This window comes from Parasteatoda tepidariorum, chromosome 9 (assembly GCF_982258835.1).
Source record: "Parasteatoda tepidariorum strain Cologne lab strain chromosome 9, Ptep-v5.0, whole genome shotgun sequence".
In the NCBI taxonomy this organism is placed as follows: Eukaryota; Metazoa; Arthropoda; class Arachnida; order Araneae; family Theridiidae; genus Parasteatoda; species Parasteatoda tepidariorum.
This window is the reverse complement of record NC_141763.1, coordinates 89,540,519-89,567,389: the sequence shown is the minus strand read 5'-3', so window position 1 is coordinate 89,567,389 and position 26,871 is coordinate 89,540,519. Positions and strand designations below refer to the sequence as shown.

The window sequence follows — 26,871 nt, the reverse complement described above, 5'->3', positions numbered from 1 at the left end:
TCAGACTTGTATGTATTTATTTATAAAAATCTCGCTTCCGGGGCCGGGGGGGGGGGGGGGGATTGAGAATACAGGTTTTTTGCAACTGACTTAATGCTTAAAAAAATCGAACAGAAATTAGGATGAACAAAATGAATGTATCACATGCTGCTTTGCTACACAATAAATGCATATGGAATATCACTTGGTGGCTGTTTACAATCCTATGGTATATGACCTTCCATTGGGATTATGCAATGTTCCTATGGAGGGTTTAGTTACCAACCATTCGTACCACACTTGGCGCGGAGAAACACATCTCCAGAAGTGAGCTTCAAGCTGTTGATTTGTAGTCACGTGTATAGGATCCTGAAATTAAATAGGTAACAATTTGAAATTATTAGCGCTTAAAAGGGTTACTACTTCTTTACCAAGATTTTTATATATTATGGAGGTAAAATATGAAATATTAACAGGGTGCGTAGCCATATCTTTCAACAAAAAATAAGCACCTTTTAAGTACTATACACATTAACAAAATGCAAAATAATTTTCAAAGACTTTACATGATCAGGATAAAATAACTAGTTTCTGACAAAGAACTCTTTTTCTTTTCATAATGGCTAATATAATCAAGATCAAGAGATTTTTCGGTTTGATATCAGAGGGTGGGAAATGAAATCTGAAATTGAGAATATTTTGCGAAATTCAGCAGAGTTGCACATGAGAGTGCAATAATTTCACCAAACCCAGCTCAGTGGACGCACATGCGGACCAGCAAGTATTTCATCAAACATGTCAAATAATTGGCGCCTATGGGGGGCCAAGCTCCTAAATGGTCGAGCCATTTTTGAAAATTTAAAAATTTTCGCAAACTGCAATTAAATACTATTTCAAAGGTATGCAAAAAAGGTATTAATTTTTTTTTTATACATAAGTTATATTTATTGAAAGCATATAAGTAAAAGGACAAAATATGTGTATTGAATTTAAAATTAAACACATTTATTTTACTTCTCTTGATAATTCTTTAAAATTTAGTGAATAATTGGTGGCAGCACTTCTCATCAATTCTTTGAGATGCTTGTTAGTAAAATTCAGAGACCAATCAGTATTAACTAATTTTAAAGTGGAATAAAATTATTCACTTAAGTACGTTGTTCCGAATATTAAAATCATTCGACAAGTAGCCCTTTTTAATACAGGATACTTCGAATCGGGTACAAATTTCCAAAATTCAGTAATCGACGTCGACTTATATTTTAATTGTAGAGCTTGATCTTCTTGCGCCTCAATTAGTTCTAATCCACCCGATGCTTTTTGTGTCATAATTATATTGGAAATGGAAAATTTACCTTAAATTGATCAACGTTGCACTTAGTCTTTCATATTAGTTATCAGTAATTTAAAAAACATTTTGAAACACATACGGAACAATAATAATTTTTTAAAATATAATAGCACAAAAAGGAAAAGAGAACTTGGGTGCATTTATCGAGAACCACAAATAATTCTTCAAAGAGACGCATGTGGCTCGCTAGCCGCAGGTTGGCCACCCCTGCTATAGACCGACGACAAGTCGAAATGGATTATGGTTGAATGAATTGTGAAAACATTGAATAGAACAATGTGAAAAGTTTTTGCATAATACATGGCGAAAATCAACATGGTAAAGAAAAAAAATCTAATTTTCGAAAAGGGAAAATTGAGCACTTTTTGAAAACAGTAAATGAAAAAAGCCCCATTAAGGGCTTTTAAAGAACGAAAATCGAAAATAAGCACTTTTTAAAAATGCTACACACCATGATTAAAACATAAGATTTAATACATGGTTCAATTTTTTATAAAAAAAATTTGCTAGTCATGAAAAAAATGTCCATATCATTTAAGAAAAGACTTAACTTTTATAGAGATAAAATTTTTTGATTTAACTAAGTTTACTAACAAGCCCTTAGTTTTTAAGATGCAACCTTGACTGATAATAAGCCATCTTTTTTATTGCGTTCTATGAGGCTGTTAAAAAAAATTGCCAGTTATTATTGATGCGTAATTGTGATAATAGGTATTGATAGTATCATTGTAGCAAATATCGCAGTTATAGGCTTTTACGAAATAGTACCAAAATATTAAATCATTCTTTGTAGGAAAGTAAGTTTAGGTAAACAAAACTCACAATTGTGTGCAAGAATTGCTTCATTTACCAGTAAATTAAATGGGAGAATGCAAAAAAATAAAATTAACATTTAATAGACTCAATCTTTTTTCTGTTACATTTTTCGAATTACCTGAATCAAATTTTTACTAGTTAAAACAGGAGTGATTGTAACACAAATTGAAAACCCCTGAAGCTTTTATGTCAAAAAATTGATATCAATTTATATACCATCCATGTTTCATATTTAACATACATTTTACAATTAAATTAGCTACTAATGAAGAACATCACATTTTTATAGTAACTTAGGCAATAAAAGACTTACTTCTTACGAGAATCACGATGTTGGATTTTAAAATAGCGTGAATATGAATAGCAACGCATAACTTTTAAATCAGGTAAATACGAAAATCAATATTTGATAACTAAATTTGTGATAATAAGAATCCAATATTAGCAGATTCCAATGCAATGCCAAATATTCAAAATCGCAAAATTTCGCCAAACCAAAAGGTATCATTGTATTATTCTGAAAGAATCGTGTTTTAGTTTGATAATAATATTAGTACACTCTTACAATTTAAGTTTATTCTTAAGTGGAAAAAATTACCTCAGAGAATCAGGGTTTTTTTTCAACTCAAGTGCAAGAAAATATTTTTAATAAAAGAAATGTACAATATTAAAAAAATTTTTAAACACTTAATATTTAAAATTTTAATTTAGTTTAATTAATAGTATACTTCTTTAAACTATTTCATTATGACAGATTTAGAAACAAAATTAACATCCAATATCATTAACAGATTCATCAACATACAAAAGAAAGAAAAAACTTAAAAAGAAAATTTAATTAGAAAACAAAACTTTCATTGAAGTAATATTTTTAATAGAAAATATGAGGTCGAAATTTTGATAATAAATCATTTCTAACAAGAGTTTTACATAAAATTAGTAACATTCAAAAATACATAAATCAACAACAATAAAATTTGAAATACTATTTTTACATTAATTTTTTTAATAGGCAAAAGTTCTTATCAAGAACACTTTAAGAAAAATAAAGTAAAAAACTTACTTTTAGAGGGAAAAAAATTGGAAACCAACTAAACAATCCTGTTGAATGAGAATTAGGAAGAATACCTAAAACAGAAGATACAACTTAATGAATTAAATACTTTATTTAAAAAAACTTATTTTATTAAAAATAAAATTTTGAAATAGAATCCAGGAGATATATAGTACAGTTGCACATGATAGTCTGTAACCATAAACTTTAATTAATTTTTTAAAAAAAGTGATAAAAATGAAATTTAAATAGATATTTAAAATTTAAAAAAGCAAAAAAATAGAGCAAACTTAAAAAAAAAAAGTTGGCATATTTAATAACTAAACTTATAAAATAATTGGTTAATAGAGAAATTGCGAAAAAATTTACTGTCGGAAATTATTATTATTACTTTTTTTTTGAAACTGTAAATTATTAAATCTTATGAAATTCTTATAAAACTAACAATGTTTCACAGCATATTCAAAGCTGAAAAACAAATTACAGGAAATGAAAAATTTCATAAGAATTACAGTAAAATAAAAAAATTCTGTTTAAATACTGGTAGAATTAGCTTAAAATATTAATTTTATATTAAAAAACTATAAATCTTACTAAAATCTGAAACATTGTAATCAAAACTTGCATGTTATAGTTAATAACATGACTAATTACGGGAGTGTCCGCTTTATGTTGGGAGTGTATAAGGGTTTATTCATAGAAAATTCAAAGGGAATTAAGAGTATGAGAGGTGTCCATTTAATAGGAGTGTCCGTAACGTGAGGTTTTACTGAATTAGACATTCAACATAAACATTTCAATTGATTAGAAACAATCAGAAATTTTGAGTGAAAAGTAGCGTGACTTACTTAATGTGATATCTTTATACAAAACAGTGTCGAAATAACCAGCAAAGCCATGAATTGTGCTGTTATATGGAACGTCAAAAGTTAGCTTTCCGTATCTTGCATTATCAGGAACTTCAACTAAATTAAAGAGATGAAAATAAATTTAGTAAAACATAATTTTATGAGGCAAAAAAAAAAAAAAACTTATTATGCAATAAGAAGTTATACTTTACCATTGTTTGGATGAGAAAATGAGAACAGAGATTGAGGAACAGAAAGTGCTGTATGATTGTGTAAGTGAACAACGTATGGCATTTCAAAAAAAGCCTGTAAAAACATATTTGAATTTAATAACAAATAAGGTAGCAAGTTTGAGACAAAAATTTTATTTAAAATTGATTTTCAACTGAAATTGAGAAGGCAGTTAAGTCTTGGTCAATATCGACTTTGGCTGCTGAAATAAGTTTACTTGACACTTACTTCATTTCTCTAACATAGAATAAAACTGTTGAGGATAAAATAAACATGACATTTAACACACCAAATGTGGAAAAAGTTAAATAAGGAAACACGAAAAAATATCAAAACAAAACATATTATTAAAACAAATAAGTAGATTTAAATGTATTCAAAATAATTGTGATTGGCTCTTACTTAGAGAGCTCTTTTTGACGATCTATGAAAGAAATCAACAACCTCATGTTGCAGTCAGTGTGCTTTTTTAGAAAATAAATTTCAATTTAATAATTTTCAACAATTTTCAAAATAAAAATTTTATTTAAAAAAAATTTGTATCTCAAACAAACAAAGCTCTTCATATTTTTTAAAGCTTACTAATTTTTATGACATAAAATTAAATGCAAATTTAAACGAAAAACATATTCATTTAAAATAGTTCTATCGTTCATGATTGGCAAATTAATTTTTATACATAATTCAATAAAGGTCATTTTTATTGACACTAAATTTTATTTATCAATCCGGTTATCAAGGGGCATTTACACATCAAGGAAATAGCACTTAGTAAAATTAAAATTCCTTGCAAAAAATCATGTACCTTCGATAACATTTTGAAGTCAATGGAGGAAACCCTTAAGAACTAACAACCTCCATTAACAACTATTATACTGTGGAACAGAGTGGTCGCTCCCGAGAGGTTTTACTGTATTAATGTAAACAAGAGAAAAAACAGATCAGGCCTTACAGAAATCAGTTAGTGAACATACATTATTGCATTAATAACGTATAGTGAAGCTAACTTGCATTTGTGCTATAATAAAGTTGTGTGGCATAATTGCAAAAAAAAAAACATACTTAAAATTTATGAAAAATTATAACAAAATGCTAGGAAACACCAAACATAACAATAAGATACAACACATATGTTTTAATTATTTTATCTTGAAATTCATAGCACAGATAATTTAAATATTGTTCAAAAACCTACTAAAAAATTTGCATCTCTACCTATATGAAAGATACTTTCTCAGTTTCCATTCACCCTCTAGCTTCATTCTTTTTATAATTCCATATTGTTAATTTATACTTTGTCTTGTATGCGTAATTTTATCCCGTAACTTTTTTTTTGCATCATGAAATAAATTTGATTCTGCAGTCCTATAGATTTTAACTGGACTTGTTTACATTTATTTTATTGTATTTATTTTGCAGTACAGAAATGTTTCTTATTTTTTTAAACAATCTTAATTTAACTATTTTATTTCAGAACTCCTTTGATTTAAAAAAAATTGACCATATCTTTTCTTATATTCATAATAATCTGACTATTGTCATTCATTATTTAAAGAAGATATGTGTTATAAAATGGAGAAAATAGCAGAACCACTTTCACATATTGTCTCGTAAAACTGAACTCTCTTTCTGGATTATAAGACACAAACTTTACATTCAACATACAATTTGACAATACAAAAATAAATTTGTATTTCAATGATGGAAAGAAATTCTACTTACCAATGGTCCTTTGTCTTTTTCCCTCATCTGAGCTATTTCACTGTACAGTTTTGGAGCACTTACTGGAGTAACGTAATTTGTATAACTACAGGGTATACTAATTCCATCGTCTATAAGATAAATTTTTTTAATTAACTTATTGCACATCAGTGAAGCAAAAGAAAATTTATCCTAATTTATACTATGCTCTAATAAATAAATAGATAATTTGTCTTCATTGAGCATAAGTGTATATTACTTACATAACCAACATATTGCATGCAATTCTTGGTTGTTGTTTTTTTTTTTTGTGGCAAAGTATGGAATATAAGAATTTACTTTACCAAGGAATTGTATACAATGACAAATGCTCTTTAGATAAAGAATGAAAATGAGAATGATAGAGAAAGAAGTAACATAGTCTTTCCTTCTTTTTTTTAAAAAGAAACATTGACGAAGGTGACACCTAGACAAGAATAAAATTTTCGTTATTCTTCTTTTAATGAAACATAAATATTACTTTAACTGGCTTATTTGATTACTATAAATAATATCTTGTTAGGAAAAACAGAAGTGTAGGCAATAGCCTACACATATCTTTTTTTGGTTAATCTAGTTATTATAAATAATACATGGTGATTACTAAATATTTACGTCTTTTTTTTAAAGAATAATATTGAGAGCCTTTATAATCAGTTTTATTTATTCAGTGAATAAACATAGCCTATTTATAACATAAAACTATTTATAAAATTAAAATGAAACAAAATCCATAAAATAAGTCTTATGTAAAATTACCACAAACTTTTACTTTGTTCAGCATAAAATAACAGAAGTAAACATAAAGATTTTCTATTTATTACTAACATCTTTTAATTTTGCCAGTTCCTCACAGTCGTGATGAAAATCAATCAGGTAAGTGCTGTTACTCAGAACCTTGATGAAAATCAGTCAAAGGTATTGACAAGCACTATCAGGTTGCTTTGTTTACTTTCGCCATCACTTCTCGCTGAACAGAGTATAGTTATTCAATTTTAACTTTGCATTTATATTATAAATTATTTCCAATTTCTGAAACTTTCACAGTATTATTTGAATAAAACTTCTACAAAATCTAACCATAGGCAAAAGAGTTTTGGACACTTTAAGACAGCTTTGGGCGAAGAACCTTACTTCGCATTTCATTATTATATCTAAAACCTTGAGCGTGCTGTCATATTTATAAGAGCGCTTTATATCTTTCTTTTTAATTTATAAACAGTTCGGTAAAAGTGATTTTTAAATACCAAAATAAAATCTATTCTAACTGAAGAGATTTTTTTTTTTTTACCTTTCAAAAATTTCTGTGCTCCATCCAAGCATTCAGGTGACAATTCATTATCACCAAATGATCCCAACAGCTCTGAAACTATAATATCAGCCTTTTCTGATGGCTTAAAATCTCTCATATCACAGGGAACTACAGTTACTTGCTCACCCCACATTTCATACTGCTGTGCAAACAACCTGGAAAGAAGACAAAAGAGTTGAAAAACAATAAAAACATACAGGAAATTCTAGTTTTGTAATTTATAAATGTTAACTCACATGTAAAGATTTCTAAAAAGCTCGGATTTATTTAAGTAGAAATAAATTAACGAGTTTAAATTATTTGTAAGTAAAATTGAATAATTTAAAACTACAGGAAAACTCAATTAAATGTCATACATACATCAAGAAACATAGATTAACCCCTTGGGGACGGGAGATTCATAAAAGCATTCGTACAAAATCAGAATCACAAAATAAATAAAAAACAGTAGCTTAAATGTAGGCGTTGCTAATTTGACAGATTTACTTTGCTTTGACTTTAATTATTGTTAGTTTAATCATATATATGCAAGCAATGTTAGTTCAAAGTAAAACTAAACAATTTTACTTTGAACTAAGTAATAGTGAATTATATAAATCAAACAATTATAATCCCGCTTACAAATAAACTGTTAAAAAATTACTTTGATTCCCAGTTTTATCTTTTTACCTAGGTTGATATGGTTATATGCTGGCACGTATTTGTGACAGTCGGCGCGAAAGGGTTAATTAAATTAAAATTTTTACTTACGTAACTATTGCATTTGGATTTTTTTCAACTGCGTAGACTTTAACTAATCTATCAGCATTTTTAGCAGCAGCAATTGCTGCTCGCACTAAGGGTCCTCTTCCAGCTCCAACAACCATTATGACACTGCAAAAGTTTGAATAAATTAAATAATTTACACAATAACCTAAAAACTAATGAGTCTCTAAAAGAGGAATAAAGTTGCACAAATGTAATTAAAATGAACAGAAGAAGAACATATGAATAACTTACGATGTTTTAGTTTCTTTTTCTTCTTCTGACACCCTATCAAGAAGAGCATTATATATAGCCTGAAAATAAAGGAAAGGAGAATAAATTCTATAAATTTAATAGGGCATATCAATTACAAATAAAAATCTTTTCAACAGATCTAATTAGAGTAGTGATGACTTAGGGGATAGATCGTCTTCCAATGAACAGTTCGAATATCAGCAATGGCTGGTCCATACGAATTCCGCATCCGGCTTGCACCGACCGCAGTGCTCAGGTAAAATATCCTCAGTGGTAGACGGATCACGGGTTAGAGTCCTCTTGCTGAAAGGCTAACCGTGGGAAGTTTGTGTGGTTTTCCTCTTAATGTAACCCAAATGCGGGTGAGTTCCATCAAAATGTCCTCCAAGAAGGGAAATTTCTCCCAATACTTGATCCAGGAGTTCCTTGCCTTCTGTCTTGGGTTAAAAATTACAAGGATACAGAGTTGAACATTAGTAGTCGTAAACCCGAAAAATTGGGTCGGTCGTTCAAAGATGGTTATAATGTATTAAAAAAAAATAGATCTAATTATAGCTAAATAAAAAAATTTAAAAGTTTATGAACATGTTTCTTTAACCTATTAGCCTTTCGAACAAATGCACCTTAAAAGCCTAATTTTGTTTGAATCTTCAAAAACTAATCTTGACCTATATGACATTTACTGCTTAGTAATAATTTAAGATTAAATATTGCTATGCATATTATTTCAACAATATATTTATTATTATTTAATTATTGATTATATGAAATAAACAGTACTCATTTTTTTAATACATAAACTATCCAAATCTTTAAAAATGTCAATAAAACCTTAAAAGTTGTACTTTTGCTTTCTTAATAATCTTTTTAGATATCTACTACTCAGGCTTGCATTAAAAAATTTGCTACTTGCATAAATTTCATGCTTAATATATACTTTTTACACAGATAACATTTTTTCATAAATTGTAAAATTCAGTACTGACACACCTCTATTTCTTTCTTTCAAAAAAGTTTGCCCACCCATGCCCCAAAACAATATTGTTTTGAAAATAGTGTTGTCGTCGTCGGCCATTAAGGCAGAAGGGACGCAATTATTCTTGTTTTCCAGCAGCGCCATCTATGTCCAAGAATTCAACTTCTGCCACACCTATACATCTCACTCGTTTATACGACGGACCCATTTATACACCCAATTCATTCATCCACAAATTATAATTTTTTGAGCTGAACGAGAGAACAATTAATTTCCAATTCAGTACCCCAGAGGTATCGATTTGTTATGGAAACATAGAGGACATTATGACCCGACAAATTTAAACATGCACCAGTCACCAAATAGTGTTGTTCATTATATAATTAAAAAACTTTACGTAAAATAGTTTAAGTTTCAAAGATAAATTATAATAGGTGATTAAAACTTAGAATTTCATATACCATATTAATTCCTTTATGCCTAAGTACTATAATACTTTGTATGGCAGTAGCTTTAGGAAAATCGAAACTTTTTGATTTATTCAAAGAAAATCACAAAACAATGCATAATCAAAACAGGGTTCCCACTCAATTTCGGAAAAAAATTGCTGGACTTTTCCAGGTATATCAAGTAAATTTTTATTAAACTCCAGACCATATTTTATCTATTCTATGCATTTTTTCATGAGAGAACTTTGATTATTTTATTTGTAATGCCAAATATTAGATTTTATGAGCAAAAAAAATATAATTGAATGAAAATGGGAACATTGACCATAATGTGAAATTTTTATAACAAATAATTGTAATAGATATTAGAAGTATCTATCACTTATCCCTATAGCAATACAGCAATAATGTCATACTTACTTTTTGATATTCAGTATACTTGGTTGGATCCTTTTCAAATATCTCATAAGTGCAGGATTCTAAATTATCCATTAATGGCTGTGAGAAATAACAAGAATATTAGTTATTTATGAATTATTGAAATGTTCAGTTATGTATGAAATGAAAAGAAAATATTTACTTGCAAAGGGATCTGTAAATAATCTTCATAACCTTTCGCAAAATTAGACAGTGCATCCACAGGCTCTTGATTCTGTTTGAAATAAAACAAAGTTTAAAAAGGAAAAAAAATAATATACAGAGATTTAAGTTTGAAATTTGCAAAAAAAAAATATTGAAAACAACTTACTGTCCATAAATGATCCAGATATGACTGATAAAATCTCATATCTCCATGCTTGCAGCTACCAGAAATTACAACTTGGACATCCAGCTATAATATAATATTGTATTATTACCTATATGTGCAACTTTATTCATAAAGAATTTGAAACAATTATACTTTATAATTTTGGTAATGATGATTTTTTTTAGTATAAAATACATGAGATAAATATAAAAATTCAAATAATTAAAATAAATTTGCTTGTTTGAAAATTAAATAAGTCTGATATTCAAAAGGTTTCTAAATAGTCTGATATTCAATAAATATGCTTTGATAACACACTTTACAGATATGATAAAACAATGAATATTTCTAATTATTGAGACAAGAATAAAATATTTATAACATACATTAAAAGGAACTAGTATTTTGTTTAAACCAAGTTAGGCTTAGAAAACCAAAATGGGTATCTTTTTAAAATATGCCATTAACAATAATTATTATTTATGAAATATAAACTGATCTATAAAAATAAAATAACGAAAAATATAACCCCGATTGACAGACACCTTCGGGATTAGGAATAGGTCAGAAAAAAGGTACTGTTTGAAGATGGGGAAAACTTTTCAAGTCTATGTTTCAGTGTATAAACACTTTGCTTATAGTTCACTATCAGCAAAGCTACTTAAAATAAGAAGTAGCTATATAAAAAGGCTTTAAAGAAAACATTTGTGTATTTTTTTTCTATCCTAAATAGTGATAAAAAGTCATTAATTTGTTTTCTATTCAATTGTTCATTTTTAGTAACAATATTTCAATTTCATCAACACAACAGTAATTTGATAACACCAACTGTAATAATGATGAAATGTTTGTCGGAAACCTTATAACCTGTGTTGAAAGGGGTGTCTATAAATGAAGTGTTGTATTATTGGCATCAGATAATCAGGGGTAGTAAAAAAAAGGAGAAATAGTGACAGCTAATAACATAAATATTTAGCAACATAATATATAAAATATACATTTAATAAAATATATTTATTTAAACAGGAACAGAAGAGATGTCTTTATTTCATTTTTTTTATAAACATTTAAACTGAGTCATGAATATAATAAAAGATAATGTTTTAATGAAAAGCTTAGTTGGGAATTTTTTAAGAAAACCTATATAAGAAAAATTATTTGAATAAAAATTAAAGATAAAAATGTCAGAACAGCCTATTAAAAAAAGTATTTTCAGAGGATTTATTTAAATTATATAAAATTAGATTACTCTAACAGAAAAATTTTACATGCGAATAAATAAAAGATTAGGAAAATGCTAATCCTAAATAGCTTTAAGGAATGCAAATAAAAACTAGGCATGCCAAAACAAACTAAATAAATTTACTTACTTTAAAAAACTTTTTCAAAAGATTTTGGTGAGGACGAGGAAGAACTGGGTAATTCTTTTTGTTTAGTGTGAAACACGAAGTCTTAATGAAAATACATCGCACAGGCTCACCAAGCCATCTCTCAATCTCACAGTAAGTTGGCAAATTCTCACTCAATTCCAAAACTAAGCCTATCTTTTTATCAGTGCCACATACACTTCTAAAAGTGTTCCACCTATAATTTTTAAATGCACATAATATAAAATCAGATTAAGAAAACTTTCTATTATAATACATGGTAAACTTTCAGAAAAAAACAGAGCATCAGAATCATTGTAATACGGAGAAATCTTCTTATTGTAAAGCCTAGTGAAAATTCAGAAGAAATCAAAGTATCAGAATTATTACAATAAGAAGAAACCCTCTAATTGTAATGCATGGTAAAAAATTTATAAGATATCAGCGCACACACCACCGAAGAATGACGAAGCACCTAGTCCCATTTTACAGGCTCTATCTTTTAGCAATTATGGTAGGAAAGCCACGTAATTTTGACCAGGTCAAACGATGAAGACAGTCCCTGAGGTGGTATTCCTATCTCCAAATTTCCACACCACAGTAAAACATTGGACTTTCAGCCTTGACAGATTTGATGAGCGTCTTACAGTGCTCATCAAAGTGCATACACAGGGTTTGTTTAGTCAGAAGAAATCAGAGCCTGATATTAATCATCATGGCCAGACAATAGATCCAATATTAAAACAATAGAAATTTTATTCACAAAATTCTAAACATTTATTCATAGTATTAAAACATATATTAGAGAATTTAACTAAATATTACCACTCCCAAGTATCTGTAGTAGATTCGTTACTATCTTCTAAATCCTTAAGTTTACTATCACCATCACCATTAGTTACATTATTGAAGAATACTTTTGATTCATCAGCAGCAGATCTCATAGGTACATACACCCATACGTTATAGTTAGGCTATAGAAAGGGAAAATAGCTTCAACAGTTAACATAATATATGACTTAAAGACAAATTTCAACAAAAGCTGAATGGTAAAATTAAAATTAAATTATAGATCAATAAAATAATAAGTATAACAAATAAAAATTATTAATCAATGTTATAAGTTTAGTGAGCATAAAACATTTTTCTCACAAAATAGGTTTTCAGTTTATATATTATCTATTAAATAATTTTTTTTTATAAAAAAATGAGATCTGGTCAAAATTATGAAAATTGGCTCAAACAATAAAATAATTCATGTTTTGTACCTTAATTTTAAAATCAATAAAACAAATTCTATAATTAAAAAATCGTTAAAAAACTACTTCGTAAAAGAACTCATTGGAAAAAGGAAGAAAGAAACTACGAGTGCACTTAATTTAAAAAGAAAACATATTTCTGATATGCCAAAATCTTTCGTCCCCAAATCTTAACAAATGATTAAAAATAATAAAATATTTAAATAGTTCTTTTTTAGATGATATAGGAAATGCTGAAGTAAACAAGATGGAAAAAAAAATTATAGAAAAAATAATATTATTGAAGATTAATCTTTTTTTCTCCGGTCAAACTCTGAAATTTCGTACATCAGCTAAACGGCAGATTGATGTCAATTTATATACTCCCATGATTTCTTTTTCTTAGGCACGTTTATTTAATGCAGAAACGTAGTTTATTTTATTTTTTATTTCTTATATACTGTATACTTTCGTAAGCAAAACTGGCAGAAATTTTTAATCAGAGTTGAAAATAAATAAAAAAGAATTTCAACTAAAAGTATCTGCAGAAATTGGATCAATCCTCGTAATAAAAAGATTTTATTTTCTAGTTTTGCAACAATTTGAAAATAAAATATTTATGAAGAAAATATAAATGAGGATAAGAGAGTAAAAAATACAGCATGCTAGTTTATTCTTAAATTACAAATCAGAATTGGTAACCCTATTTGTAGTCATACAGTTTTTTGTCAATTGTAGACTTCTTTCAGAACCCCATATTTTAATTTAAAAAATAAGAAAAGAAAAAATTATTTCAGAGCTAACATTACTAAATAGGTTTGTCAATTCGGAAAAGTTTCTGTTGAAATCTGTTTTTGAATAAATCCACCGAGATCACAAAATTATCAGGTGTGGCTTGTGGGAAATCAATTCTTTGCATCGTGATAATCGAACTTTTAAGCACAGATTGGCCACTGCCTATCAGCTGGAAATTACTGTACAACAACTAAGGTGGAATTAAATGCATTAAGATGGAAATTTAAAGAAAAATATCAGACTAACATACGTGCCAACATTTATAATTCTTACCAGGGACGGCGAATTTCTTCAACAGTGGAAAAAACCACCCTGGAAGAACACTCCAACACCAGTAGAAGAAATGGAAGATTCTCTTGCTCAAAATATCAAATATTTACACAGTTTTATAAACAGTTCATATTTGCAATGTACTTTAAATAATAGTATTTTCAGGTAATTTAATATATCATTTTGAAATATGTAAAAATAAAAACTAACAAATAGAAAAATTTTGATATGAATTTCGTAAAAAATTAAAATAGGGATTTGGGCTATTCTGCTAATATTTATTGCTACACAAATATACTGGTGTATATATATAGGATAATATTTATTCACTTTGCCCAATTTTTTCACAGTTTCTTCCACTACCCTGGAACAAGTAGGTATCTTCCTTATGAAATGAAAACCCTGACTTTTGGAGAACTCTATTTTTTATAGTAGTCAATTTTATGCTTTAATAAATTATTCTGGGATTTGAATTACTCGATTTAAAACAATTTCAACCATCTTAACATAAATAATTTAAAAAGCATAAATAAGAACCCAGAAATACATGCTTCATATGCGTAAAAGCATGACTTTGCTCTTTTAACTACCACTATAAAAAATCTAAAGCAAAAATCCGAAAAGTTGGCAGCCATGGCTTAACAATAAAATCTGACAAGATTCCACGAGGAATAGATGAAACCATTTATTAAATAACTTATAATGAAAGAATCTTAGCACCTATCTACTAGACATTTAAAAATTAGGGGACATTACTACAACAATACCATACCAATTATTTTATAACTAATATACAGAATAAACTATAGAAAAAATTGTTGTTAACAATTTAAAAGTTGAATTTTCAGTAATTATATAGTAGATCTTCCTCTTCTTCTCATTGGCACGAAAGCCCAGGATGGGCCTTGGCCTTCTCAACAAGCCTATGCCAAGACATTCTTCCCTTAGCCAAGGTTCTCCAGTTAATTATATATAGTAGATCTATATAAGGCAATTCTATAAACCACAATTATCCATAAACAATATTAATTTCACAATCACTAATGCAAAACAAAATTGAGAAATTTGTTGGATTTTATTTCTAATGCTCCTGATAACTTCATTATATGTTTGCTTTTATAAAGACCCTTAATATAAAATTACATTTTAATACAATAATGTAATAATTAAAGACCTATAATATAATAATTAAAGACCTGTGATATAAAATTACCTGATGACCAGAGGATCCTAAAACTTTGGTATAAATGTGTCGAGCCAAATTAATACAGTTGGAGCTGCTAGGTGTCACCAAAACAGCTGGTAGACTCAAATGAGCTGCATAATTCAGTTCTTGATCTAGAGCCTGTAATATATTCAACTATTGTGAGAAGTAGAGGATAATTTTACAGGTAATTCAGATAATTTTTTGTATATAAATAATAAAGAAAACCTTACAAATATTTAAAAATTTTAAAGAAGAGTGAGATATTTTTAACAAATGCAATTATTTCTCCGAATTGAGTACAAGCAGAATTGCAAAAACATGCTGGACATGGGCAGAAACTAAGAAAATTTAGCCACTGGTCAAAAGAACTAATAACTAAAAGATATTATAAGGCAGTACACATTTCCATTTGCCTGCTTACCAGAGGCATATCTAGGAGAAACAGCACCTGTGGCAAACCTTGAATTGGTGCCCTTTAATATATATAGTTTGTTCAGCAGGAGTTGGCACTTGGCTCCACCTCCTCGGACCTCGGACGCTGAGTTCATTTGAACGCAGTAGTAAGAGGAAAAACATCTCCACGCTTGAAATTGAGACAACCCATAGAGTGCAAGTAATTGAAATTAACATTAGGTGGATATGTAACGCTAAGTATAAAAATATTTTTTTTTTTTTGACATAGCAAAGTTTTCGAGATATCAAGAGTATACTGGATGTATAGATATATAAAAATGCAAAATAAAAGCATTATTTGAAGTATGTAATCAACATCTTGACCCCTGCGGCAAAATTTTTTCGAGCTATCTGTGACAAAATTCTTGAACACTAATATCTTTCAGCAAGATACTTTTAATAATAACATACATATATCTTAATAATTTAAAATAACAAAAGCGCTGTGTTTAAAATATATATATATAAGTATATATATATAGATATATATATATAGATATATATATAAAAAAAATTTAATTGAACATATAAATATTTATTTGAATATTATGGGTGATATTATTACATTTTGCAGGGGGGGGGCAAGCACAAATTATTTCCTTTGTCAAATTTTGTAAATAATTATCAATATTTCAATAAAAAAAACATTTTAAATCATAAAATCTGGAGTAGAAATTGCCAGAAAAAAAATTGACTACGAAATCAGGCAAATCGGACTCCTCAAATGCGCTTTTTTTTTCTTTTCGAGATTAGGTTGTCGCAATAAATAATATCTGATGAAAATTATCGCATTTAAGAAATATGGAGAAATCAATAGTAGTAACTGCCAAAAATTAGATAAAAATATTAAAAGTAAATACTTAAATGCACGCTTCGAATTTTTCACATTGTTTGAAATGTATAAGGATAGAGGGATATTTAAAATCCACATGAAAATCAATATCAATAATTGCCGAAAATGCAATAGAATCATTGCATCGATTTACGATACTATTGGCGTAAATTGACTGTGTCAAAAAGAGATTATCTAAAGGCATTACTCAAATATTGTGTTTAAATTTCTGAAGAAAAGTAGTTTTTTTTTCACTTTTAAAAAAACTTTCTGCAAAAACTCTGTAACGTTCGGCGGCAATGTCGCTGAGATTCTGCCACAGTGATCTTGGCTATATAGTAAAAGATTGATCAGAGTGCATAGCCAAATTTTTCAACAAAAAATAAGCATCTTTTATAGCACTTTTCAAGCACTCAAAAAATATTTTTAAGCACTCTGAAAAATAGCATTATTAGACAGGGTTGGCAAGTTTTTGACAATTGATGGTCTTATCCAGCTTTATTTATAGTGGCAAAGACAATGGCGCGCCACAAACAATGAAATTAACAAGAGAAATGAAATTTTCTATCGCTAATAGAGGAAAAAAATTGACAATGTTTAGTTGGTCCCCGCAATCAGCAAAAATTTGAGAGATTTTTCGATTCTATTACAGAGAGCGGAAATTGAAGTCTGAAATTGAGAATCTCTTGCTAAATGCAGCAGAGTTGTACATGAGAGACAAAAATCCTTACCACTAAATCCAGCTCAGTATACGCAAGTATTTCATGAAACATGTAAAACAAATAGTGTTTTCATACACTACAGACCGACAGTACGCCAAAATAAATTGGGGCTGAATTAATTGTGAAAATGTTGAATAGAACAATGTCTTTTTGCAAAATTTGTGGCGATCATGGTAAAGGAACAACATGGTAAAGGAAACATGGTAAAGGAAAATATCGCATTTTAGAAAAGGGGAAACTAAGCACTTCTTAAAAACACCCTTGGAAAAAAACACCTTTAAGCACTTTTTAGAAACGCTACGCACTCTGTTGATACATCAGACGTAAAGATGTATCAGACGTCAAAATGTACTTTCTCTGAATAAACATATCTATGGATTAGCAATCATCTGGAAAATATAGTCCCAATAGTTTAAACAGGAATTGCCTAGTATACCCTACAATGGTGTTTTTTTAAAGGTTTTGTACCATTGCTTGGTGTACCTTTCACTCTTGCTTGGAATTAACTGTAATACAAGTTAAATTCATATTCCAAAGGATTACAATATTTGATTCTGTTTTCAGTGTCTGGTGCATGAATCAGAGAAAACAGTTGCCTGTGGGATAACATTTGATATAGATCTACAATTATACATGAAATGAATGTTATGTGCTAAAAACGACTGTGATATAAGTGAATCTTGACATTAACAGGGTTGAAATATATGATTTTGTTTTCAGCATGAGACAAAAATGGTGCCAGGAAAGGAAATATGAGAAGAGTTGTAGGCGAGAAAAAAACAAAAAACATTGGTGCAGATGCAAAACAAAAAGGTTTCACAATCTTTTACACTGCTTTATTCTTACACAATTTCAAATTATGTGCAGATTTAATTGAGATATAATAATAAATTTTCTTAATTTTTATCTTATATTTAAAAAAATATATATCTTCTTCTTAAAGAAAGTTTTGCAAAAAGCACAATCAGTTTGAGGATTTGCAATCCTGACTAAAAGTACTAGATACAGATACATAACATAGTAAATACAAAACATTAGTTACTTTTTCTGAGTTTCTTCGAATACTATATACAGACGAATCTAAATCAATCCAAGAGGAAATTCTTCCAACAACTAATGTGCTCCAATCTACATATAAGGAAGAAGAAAAATAATAAATGGTGCTATTTTATAAAATTTACACAAAATATTAAAGACAATTAAAAAATAAGAGTAAATAAAAAATTTAAAAAAACATTAGACAAAATCATCAATCTTTAAAATTTAAAAAGTTTCCTTTATCATTATAATGAAATGAATTATTTTGAAAACATTAAAAATTATAATAATAAAGTTCATAGCCATATCTTGAGAGCTCAGAACAAGATCAAAGCAGATAAAAGTCCTGAATTACATTCAAAAGTATAATAATAAGTTCATAGCTATTAAAAAATAATGATGCCAATAATGATGATTAAAAAATAATGATGATCTTATATCTGAATGCCCAGATGAGATGCCCAACTCCTGATAAAATTTGATAAACCTTTTTGCTACTTTTAAACAATCATTTGGTTTAATTATTAAGTATAAAGAATGTAAAATTTATAGGGTATGAAAAATTCAAAATCTGCTACTTCTGTTCGGCATTTTTTTTTTTTTTTTTTGAGGCTTGAGATTAACATGTTTACTTTAAGATTTTGATTTTCTCGTTTTTAAATTTGTTTTAGTTATTTTGGGATTACCGTCTGTACTATACTAGATGTTGGATGACATTTCTTGATGGGTAGATCTGAGCGAAATGCAGTTATAGTAAGTGTGGCAAACTTAGACGGAGTCCCTAAGTATATTTTAGTTCTTGTCTGTACAAGTATGTTCTAAGAATTATAGAATAATTCTTTTCCTTTAAATTTAATATCACATTTTGCTTATAATTTATATATAATTATGTAATTTCAGGGTGCACAACCAAATCTTTCAACAAAAAATAAGCACTATATACATGAACAAAATAATCTTCTAAGACTTTACATGATCATGATAAAATAACTAGTTTCTGACAAAGAACTCTTTTCTTGATTATATTAGCCATTATAAAATGATCAAGAGTTTTTTGGTTCGATATCAGAGGGTGGAAAATGAAGCCTGAAATTGAGAATATATTGTAAAATGCAACAGATTTGCACAATGTGCAATAATCTCACTGGACCCAGCTCAGTAGACGCACATACGGAATCGCAAATATTTCATCAAACATGCAAAATGAATGGCAATATCTTAAGTTACGGATCGACAGTACGCCGAAATGGATTGTGCTTGTCTGAGTTATATAAAAGTTGAATAGAACAATGTGAAAACTACGCTTTTGCATAATATACAGCGAAAATCGACATAGTAAAGAAAAAAAATCTCATTTTCGAAAAGGGAAAATTAAGCACTTTTTAAAACCACCGAACGAAAAAAGCACCTTTAAGGGCTTTAAAAATAAATTGAAAATAAGCACCTTGAAGCACTTTTTAAAAATGCTACGCACCATGAATTTTCCTTCGTGTATGAACATTTTTAAAGACTAGCATCCTCATACTAAGGACAGAAGGAATTATCTGATGTATATTTTGGCATATTTGAGGTGTAAGTAATCCTATGTATCTTAGGCGGGCTCAGACCTCCAAAAGTGAGAAGAAAGTCATTTCTAATAGCTATACCTTGAAAGCTCAGTGCAAATAATAGCCTTAAATTATTTTAACAGCATTCAAAATTATAATTAATAAGTTCATAGCTCTAAGCGAGTAAAATCCCTGAATTATTTTAAAAGTATTCTAAATTATAATAAGTTCAAAGTTATACCCTGAGAGCTCAGAGAGAAAGAAAGCCCTGAATTATTTTAAAAACATTCAAAATTATAACAAGTTCAAAGTTACACATTGAGAGCTCAGAGAGAAAGAAAGCCCTGAATTATTTTAAAAGCATTCAAAATTATGATGATAAGTTCATAGCTGTACCTTGAGAGCTCAGAACAAGATCAGAGCGAGTAAAAGCACCTGAGCGATTTCTTGCTTTACCATCCAAAAATTCTCTCCTGAATCGAGGATGTACTATTGGAGCTACTATAAAGCCATACCTGAATGAGAAAATTATTATTCAATTTATAAGTTAAACACAATAGCTTAGGGTACAGCAAAAAAATTTAAGCTAAGCAAAAAGTAATTGAAAGTAAACTGTTTCACTTTAAAATATTTTAAAGATCAATTTTGTATACTAACTATAGTTTTAATTTTTAATAATTTTAAGCAAACTCAAATTAAACAAGCGAATTGCCATCACATATTTATTATATACAGGTTTAAATGTGTTGTTTTAATCTAAACATAGTGAGGAGGGAAAGTTAGAAAATTCCACAAAATAGAAATTTTAATGTTCATATTTACTTAAGACAAAGAAAAGTTTACTTTAATCAAATAACTCCAAATCATTTAATTATTACAATAAAACATCCATTTTATAAAGTTCTATATCAGTGGTTACCAACTGGCGGCCTGCATCAGGCCCTAAAAGCTTTTTTTTATAGCCCGCAAACTAAAATATATTAGTTGTCATTTTTTGCGGAGAATTTTCGTAAAAAATCTATATGGGTTTAAAATACTTTTCTTTTGTTTAAAAAAACCCTAATTTCTTCGTTTCTGTGAAATTTAACATACCAACGGTGCAAAACAATTTATTTCTTAGGTTTTGCATCCAAGAAAATATTTATTAAAATACAAAATTAATCTTGTGCGTTGCTTAAAAATCTACTTCTTATTTTATTTTGTAATTCAATATGTTTGTTTTGTACAACTTGATAAAAATATATTATAACAGTAATATTTAATGTTCCTTCAAACATAAAAAGAGTCCGTGTAAAATTCAGATAAAGTTGCGGCTCACCATTTGACTGGTGTTTAAATTGCGGCCCCTGGCCTCATGTAAGTTGGAAACCCCTGTTCTATATTATATGACTCATTACTGTTTAATAATGAAAAACTTATCAACAAAAGGTACAGAATTAACATAACTTTTAACTACAAGCTTTGTTTTCCCATGTCATAAAACCTGTTTTTCTCCATGTTTTTCACTAGGAAAGCAGTTAAGGACATGGATTGCTCAGTGCAATATTGTCCAAGGACTCAACTTTTGGAGGGACAAGAAACATACAAAGAAAGAATACTTAAGTTTTCTAAGATAGATAAGAAATGCTTCTTCACTTGTAAAAAGTCTATGATGATTGAAAAAACAAAAATATATTAGAAATTATTAACAACTTTGGTATATTAACACATAGGTATCTGTTAGCAGCAAGTAACTTTGCAAAAATGCAAAAGAGTTTTAGAACTGGCAAAAAAGAAATTCTAGAAATATGGAGTGCTTTGCCTGGGAGTAGCTACTCGCTACATTCTTCGAACTGGTTTATATCTGCGATGATTTTTCTAGCTTTTGGTATGTTATTGCCAAAATAGATGTAGGTACCGATACAAAATATTTACACTACTTTTAATAGAGAATTATAAAGTTACAAGCAAAAATTACTTTCTAAATTAAACCACACTTCATAATATATAAAAAATTGAAGTCATTATTTAATTTTTAACATAAGAAATTGAAAATTCAAACAACAAAATAAAAAGTTAAAATATTTCCTACTACCTATCTTCCTTACATTATCTAAGCTGGTTAAAGATTAAATTTAATTTTGGGTGTTATTTCCCTATCAATAAATATTTATACCAAGGGTATTTGTAATTGCAAAAAGAAAGCGGGAACAGGTAACGACAAGGAAACAACCCTACTATTTATTTGATATCACCTTTAAAAATTATGGACCATTTCCCTATCATGATATAAGCCAAAATAATTGTCAAGTCATGGCGACTTCCTGGCTTATGGCTCGAAAGAAACTTAAAAAAACATCACAGAAAAGGTCTAATTCATATTGTATAACTTGTAGAACTTCTCAGCAGATATATTCATGTTATTTTTTAAAAATTAAAAAATTTAAAATCCTGTCATTGCTTTGGTGATTAAAGTTGGAATGGCAGATCACGATATAGAAACATTGCCGGTATCTTTTTTTTTTTTTTTAGTTTCTCACGGGCCAATATGGAAATGATAATCACCAATCTGTGGCAAAAAGACCACCAAGTCTTGGCAAGAACTGGGCAGTGACTCGGTAGAATTTTTTAAAAAAATCCCAGAAGGGGACTAACTCGAAGCATAATATAAGTACTCCTGCGCAAACATCTACAGATTTTCATTAAAAAAAAAGTTGCAAGTTTTCAATCCAGTTGGCATCTTAGCGATTGTAGTATGAGAGACAGATCACGATACAGACATATCCGAGGAACAAAGAGTATATAGAAGGGACTAGCGGCTTCATTTGGTATTAAATTTAAAAAAAAAAAAAAAAAAAACATTATTACTGATGATACGATTTCTTTATCTTTAAGGTAAAAGAGTAAAAATGAGACAACGAAGAAAGTCATTTATAAGTTTATTGTCCATTCAGTGATAAAACTGAAAAATACATATATATGATCTTTTTTAGCAATGATAATAAACTTTAAAAACATTTATAAATTCTTACCCTGATGCAGATGCACTACTCAGTGCATCATATATGTCATTTATATTATGATAAGAAATACCACAAGAAACATGATCTTTAGCCGGCGGCATTTTAATATTTTAAACAGAAAAAGACACTGTTACAAAATAAAAACAACACACACGATTTTTTAACTTTTCGCATTAGAAGTAGAACTATTTAGATGGCTTATTTCAGTGCATCACTATTAATATGTTCAATAGATGAGCCCTAATTTTAAGTCTCAAAAAAATAACAAGGATCACAAAAATAGCAAGGACCATTCTTACTGCATATGATTTACGCAACTCCGACAGCCATCTGGAGAAAAAGAGAACTTTTCGATTGGTGCAAAATTTTCAGAGGTGCGTGAATCACATGTATGAAGAATGGCCATTTAAATTTTTGAGACATTTTCATACGTGCGTCACAGTAGTTATATTTAATATAAGAAACAATGTTGTAAAATAAAAAAGCAATACTATAGAATTAATTAGTCTTCGAGGAATAATATGTCACGTTCGATTCATGCAGGTAAAGTTCACGTACGTTTGAGGAACTTGCTGAGGGAACTAAGTGCATGCAATGCACGCTGAGTTCCCCTTTTCAGTTAAGATAATTTAGAAACTAGTTTAGATAAGATTAAGTTTAATACTAATAAAGTTAAGATAATTTAGAGTATGTATTAACACATTCAATAAGTTTTGTCTGAAAAACGGAACTCAGTGAGAAAATATGATTTTTTTCCCCACATTTTTTTCCCCTTCAATTGTCAACATCATCTGCTCCTTGGAATACTCTCAAGTGATCTGTCCGCTTGGGTCAGAGTTCGTCTAAGTTTCCATATATGTTCGCACACACGTCCTGGGCAATAGATTGCTATGTGAAAGCTACAAACAGTTCCCAGTTGATTACTGAAAGCATGCCTCACTGAATGTTTTCATTGAGCAGGAGGGGGACCACTTTATACAGCTGGCGAAGGAACCGAGGGTCAACGATATATGTACTCGTTAAACTGTCCTACAGCAAGGTAGTCGACTGGTAAATCATCGGGCTAGTGCAAGGGATATCATCTTCTGGGGTTTTCGAATCATTCTCGCAAACAGCCTATTGAGCAACTTTAATGCGACCTAAATAAAATACTATTACTCAAGTGATTTAATTATAAAAATAGTTTAAGTTAGGAATCATAAAAATTTTAATTTATTTTAAGTAGATGCTTGCGGAAATAATTTCATGGTTCAGAATTTATGAATCCCAACAAATATTTTTAATTTTTCCAAAATGTAAAATAATTAAATTTTAAGGATCTTAACATTCATGATTAAATCTGCTTGAAAATTACATTTTACTTTTTATAAAATTCACAAGACGAATATTTAAAGAGTAAAAAATGTAATTAAATTAGGTAAAATACTGATTGATTTAAAGTTTCAGTGTCTTCAGTTATTGATTGAGTTCTCCCTTTGTCTGGATCTCTCCCTACACCACTAATTATATTTAATACCTTTTCTGATAATTCATGCATACAACTAGTTCACTCTTTATTGTTCTACAAACTTTTTCTATTTTCACACTCAACTAAACATACTTGATGGAATTTATTTACTTCTTAAGTGAAAAGTTAGTCAAATTATGTGTTGATAATTTAAGAACCGATTATTAATAATAAAGAACCCCCGATTGCACAACAGCCTTAGAGAAGAGGAGAGTGAAGGGTCAAGACATGGAACCGGTGTTAGGACAGGTGGCGTATTCGAGCGTTGTGAATAAGTAACTGTTGTAGAATTGGGCATCAAATAATTGGAAAAGGTATTGTAACTTAGACAGGGTTAGTGATGACGTACATCTTGACGTCGACCATCACCCCCTCTCTCAGCGTTCCAAGCATTGTCTAAAACTGAATCCTCAATATGACCTTTAAACGTAAAGTGCTTCGTGTTTAATGTTTATTACTAAATAGTTTACACTAAGGAGCTAGTTTGGATAGAAAATAATCGATTTAATCCAATAACATCATTAATTTTTAGTTTAAAGGCAATTATATTTAAAAAAAAAAAGGAGAGTTAAGGATAAGGGCCAGTTTACAGTTCGGTTTCGAAAGATTGTTTGCACTTTTTAAAGAATCACGATTTTTGTATAATTGATGATTTGATTAAAAGATATAGGGGAAACGTTAGTGTTGTTCTTAATACTTTTTATCCTAAATTAAAATACGTATTTTATTTGCTTATTTTGAAATTTTTAACCTATCTGAATAATAGTATCTAATAATGTAATAAGTAGTCTCAACACACTTGAAATAATGTTTACATTGACTGAAGTATTTCTTTAATGTATCTGTGTGTAGTTTATTTAAATTGAGTAAGTCTATTTTTAAAACACAAAGTTAAAAAATGAAACATTATAATTACTTTTATTTTAATATTTTTTTTATTATACTTAGCATATATTAAAATATTAGATATATCAATATTTTTCTCATGGAAAAGGTAATGCCTATTTAATGGTTTCGACAACAAAAAAAATTGTTTAAAAGTACAACACATTATCTGAATAAAAACTCTCAATATAAGACAGTTTGACATTATCCTTATGTATGAAGTATCTAGAAACCTTAAGATGATAAATATAATGCATAAAAACGTTTTTTCACTATATAATATGTAAAGTGCAAACAAAAGGATGTTAATAATAACAATTAATTAATTAAAAGTAGTCTGTAACAGCGCAATCCGTAAGCGGTCTATAACTGTTCAATTAAAGTGTAATCGGTTAAAAAAAAACTTATCACATTTTAAAAGGACCTAATTTTAACTGGATTCTTTCTTGCAGTATCTATATACATTATTAAAAATACAATAACAGAATAAAGACACAGAACCTTTAACTGGATTTTTATTAATTTCATATCATTTGCACTTGGACTTCTGCCTATTATAATAATTTTAACCCTTAACGCATTGCAGTCAGACTGGGAAAAAAAACAGCAATTGTTTTACTTTAGTCTTTATCCAAATACAATTTTTGTTATTTATATAAATCATAGGATATTTCCTTAGAAACAAAGCACTATGTTCAATTATGCTACTCAGTATCACTTTTTAATAATTATATAAATCTAACTTATTACTGTTACATTTCATAAAACTGTAATAATAAAAAAGCAGCATAGTTATAAAGTTACATTATTAATAATAGACTGTGTTTTTAAGATATGGGTTCATAAAACGTTTTTAATAACATTTAATTGTTATTAACAATGAAACCTTATATAAATTCATTAACTCGAAAATATTCCATAATTCCCAACATTTTCAAGGATAAGAAGTATGATAGTTTGTTATTTTTACTAATAATTAATAATGTTTTATTTTAAATTGAGTATATATTGTTATACTAGGTTAGTAAATCATGCATGTTTTTGCATTCTTTAGATTGGTCAGTAGAATTAGATTTTTTTCATATTTATATTAGCTTGCAACCACTGAGATTTTTCTCTCCCTCTCTCTCTCTTTTTTTTAAAGGTTTGAAAAATGTGTGCTATATTTGTAAAAAAATGTATCCTGCAAAAAAGGAGAGGAAACTTTAACTGTTAAAGAATTTTTTTAAAAAGAAAAATCCCCATTATTATTATTTTGTGTTTACATTCTTAATTATTTTCTGTGCTACAAACTCACATGAATGGTTTCAACAACCTCTCCGTTTCACTCAATTGGGTATAATATAGCCTACGTCACAGGTTGTGTTGTTCCTACTAAATTTAACCCATGAACGGCATTTTCTGCGAGCCTAACTTCAAGCCACAAATAAACAAACAAAGTGTTCGATCGTTTAAATAGCTGCTCGCCAGATTTTATTGCATTATAAAGAAAAGTTATTGAAACT

General features: G+C 28.6%; 1 protein-coding gene across 1 annotated transcript; it reads right to left on the bottom strand.

The window, feature by feature from the left end:
- csul (protein arginine N-methyltransferase 5) lies at positions 1–23,254 on the bottom strand. The gene is made up of 17 exons (XM_087152323.1): positions 22,984–23,254; positions 20,369–20,487; positions 18,430–18,515; positions 15,387–15,518; positions 12,696–12,844; positions 11,874–12,087; positions 10,504–10,587; positions 10,336–10,407; positions 10,176–10,253; positions 8,331–8,389; positions 8,082–8,204; positions 7,311–7,486; positions 6,002–6,111; positions 4,261–4,354; positions 4,049–4,165; positions 3,210–3,274; positions 1–348 (listed from the first exon to the last, which is right to left on the bottom strand). Exons 1-17 carry the CDS (start codon positions 23,073–23,075, stop codon positions 196–198), a joined length of 1,923 nt encoding a protein of 640 aa, XP_087008449.1. The 5' UTR covers positions 23,076–23,254; the 3' UTR covers positions 1–195.
- Between the last annotated feature and the right edge of the window lie 3,617 nt (positions 23,255–26,871).

Coding starts and splice junctions, on each gene's coding strand:
- csul (XM_087152323.1), bottom strand. CDS start 23,075: ATGCCGCCGGCTAAAGATCATGTTTCTTGTGGTATTTCTTATCATAAT. Junction 10,254..10,335: donor ATTTACAGATCCCTTTGCAA/GTAAATATTTTC, acceptor TATTTCTCACAG/CCATTAATGGATAATTTAGA. Junction 4,166..4,260: donor ATTTTCTCATCCAAACAATG/GTAAAGTATAAC, acceptor TCTTTAATTTAG/TTGAAGTTCCTGATAATGCA.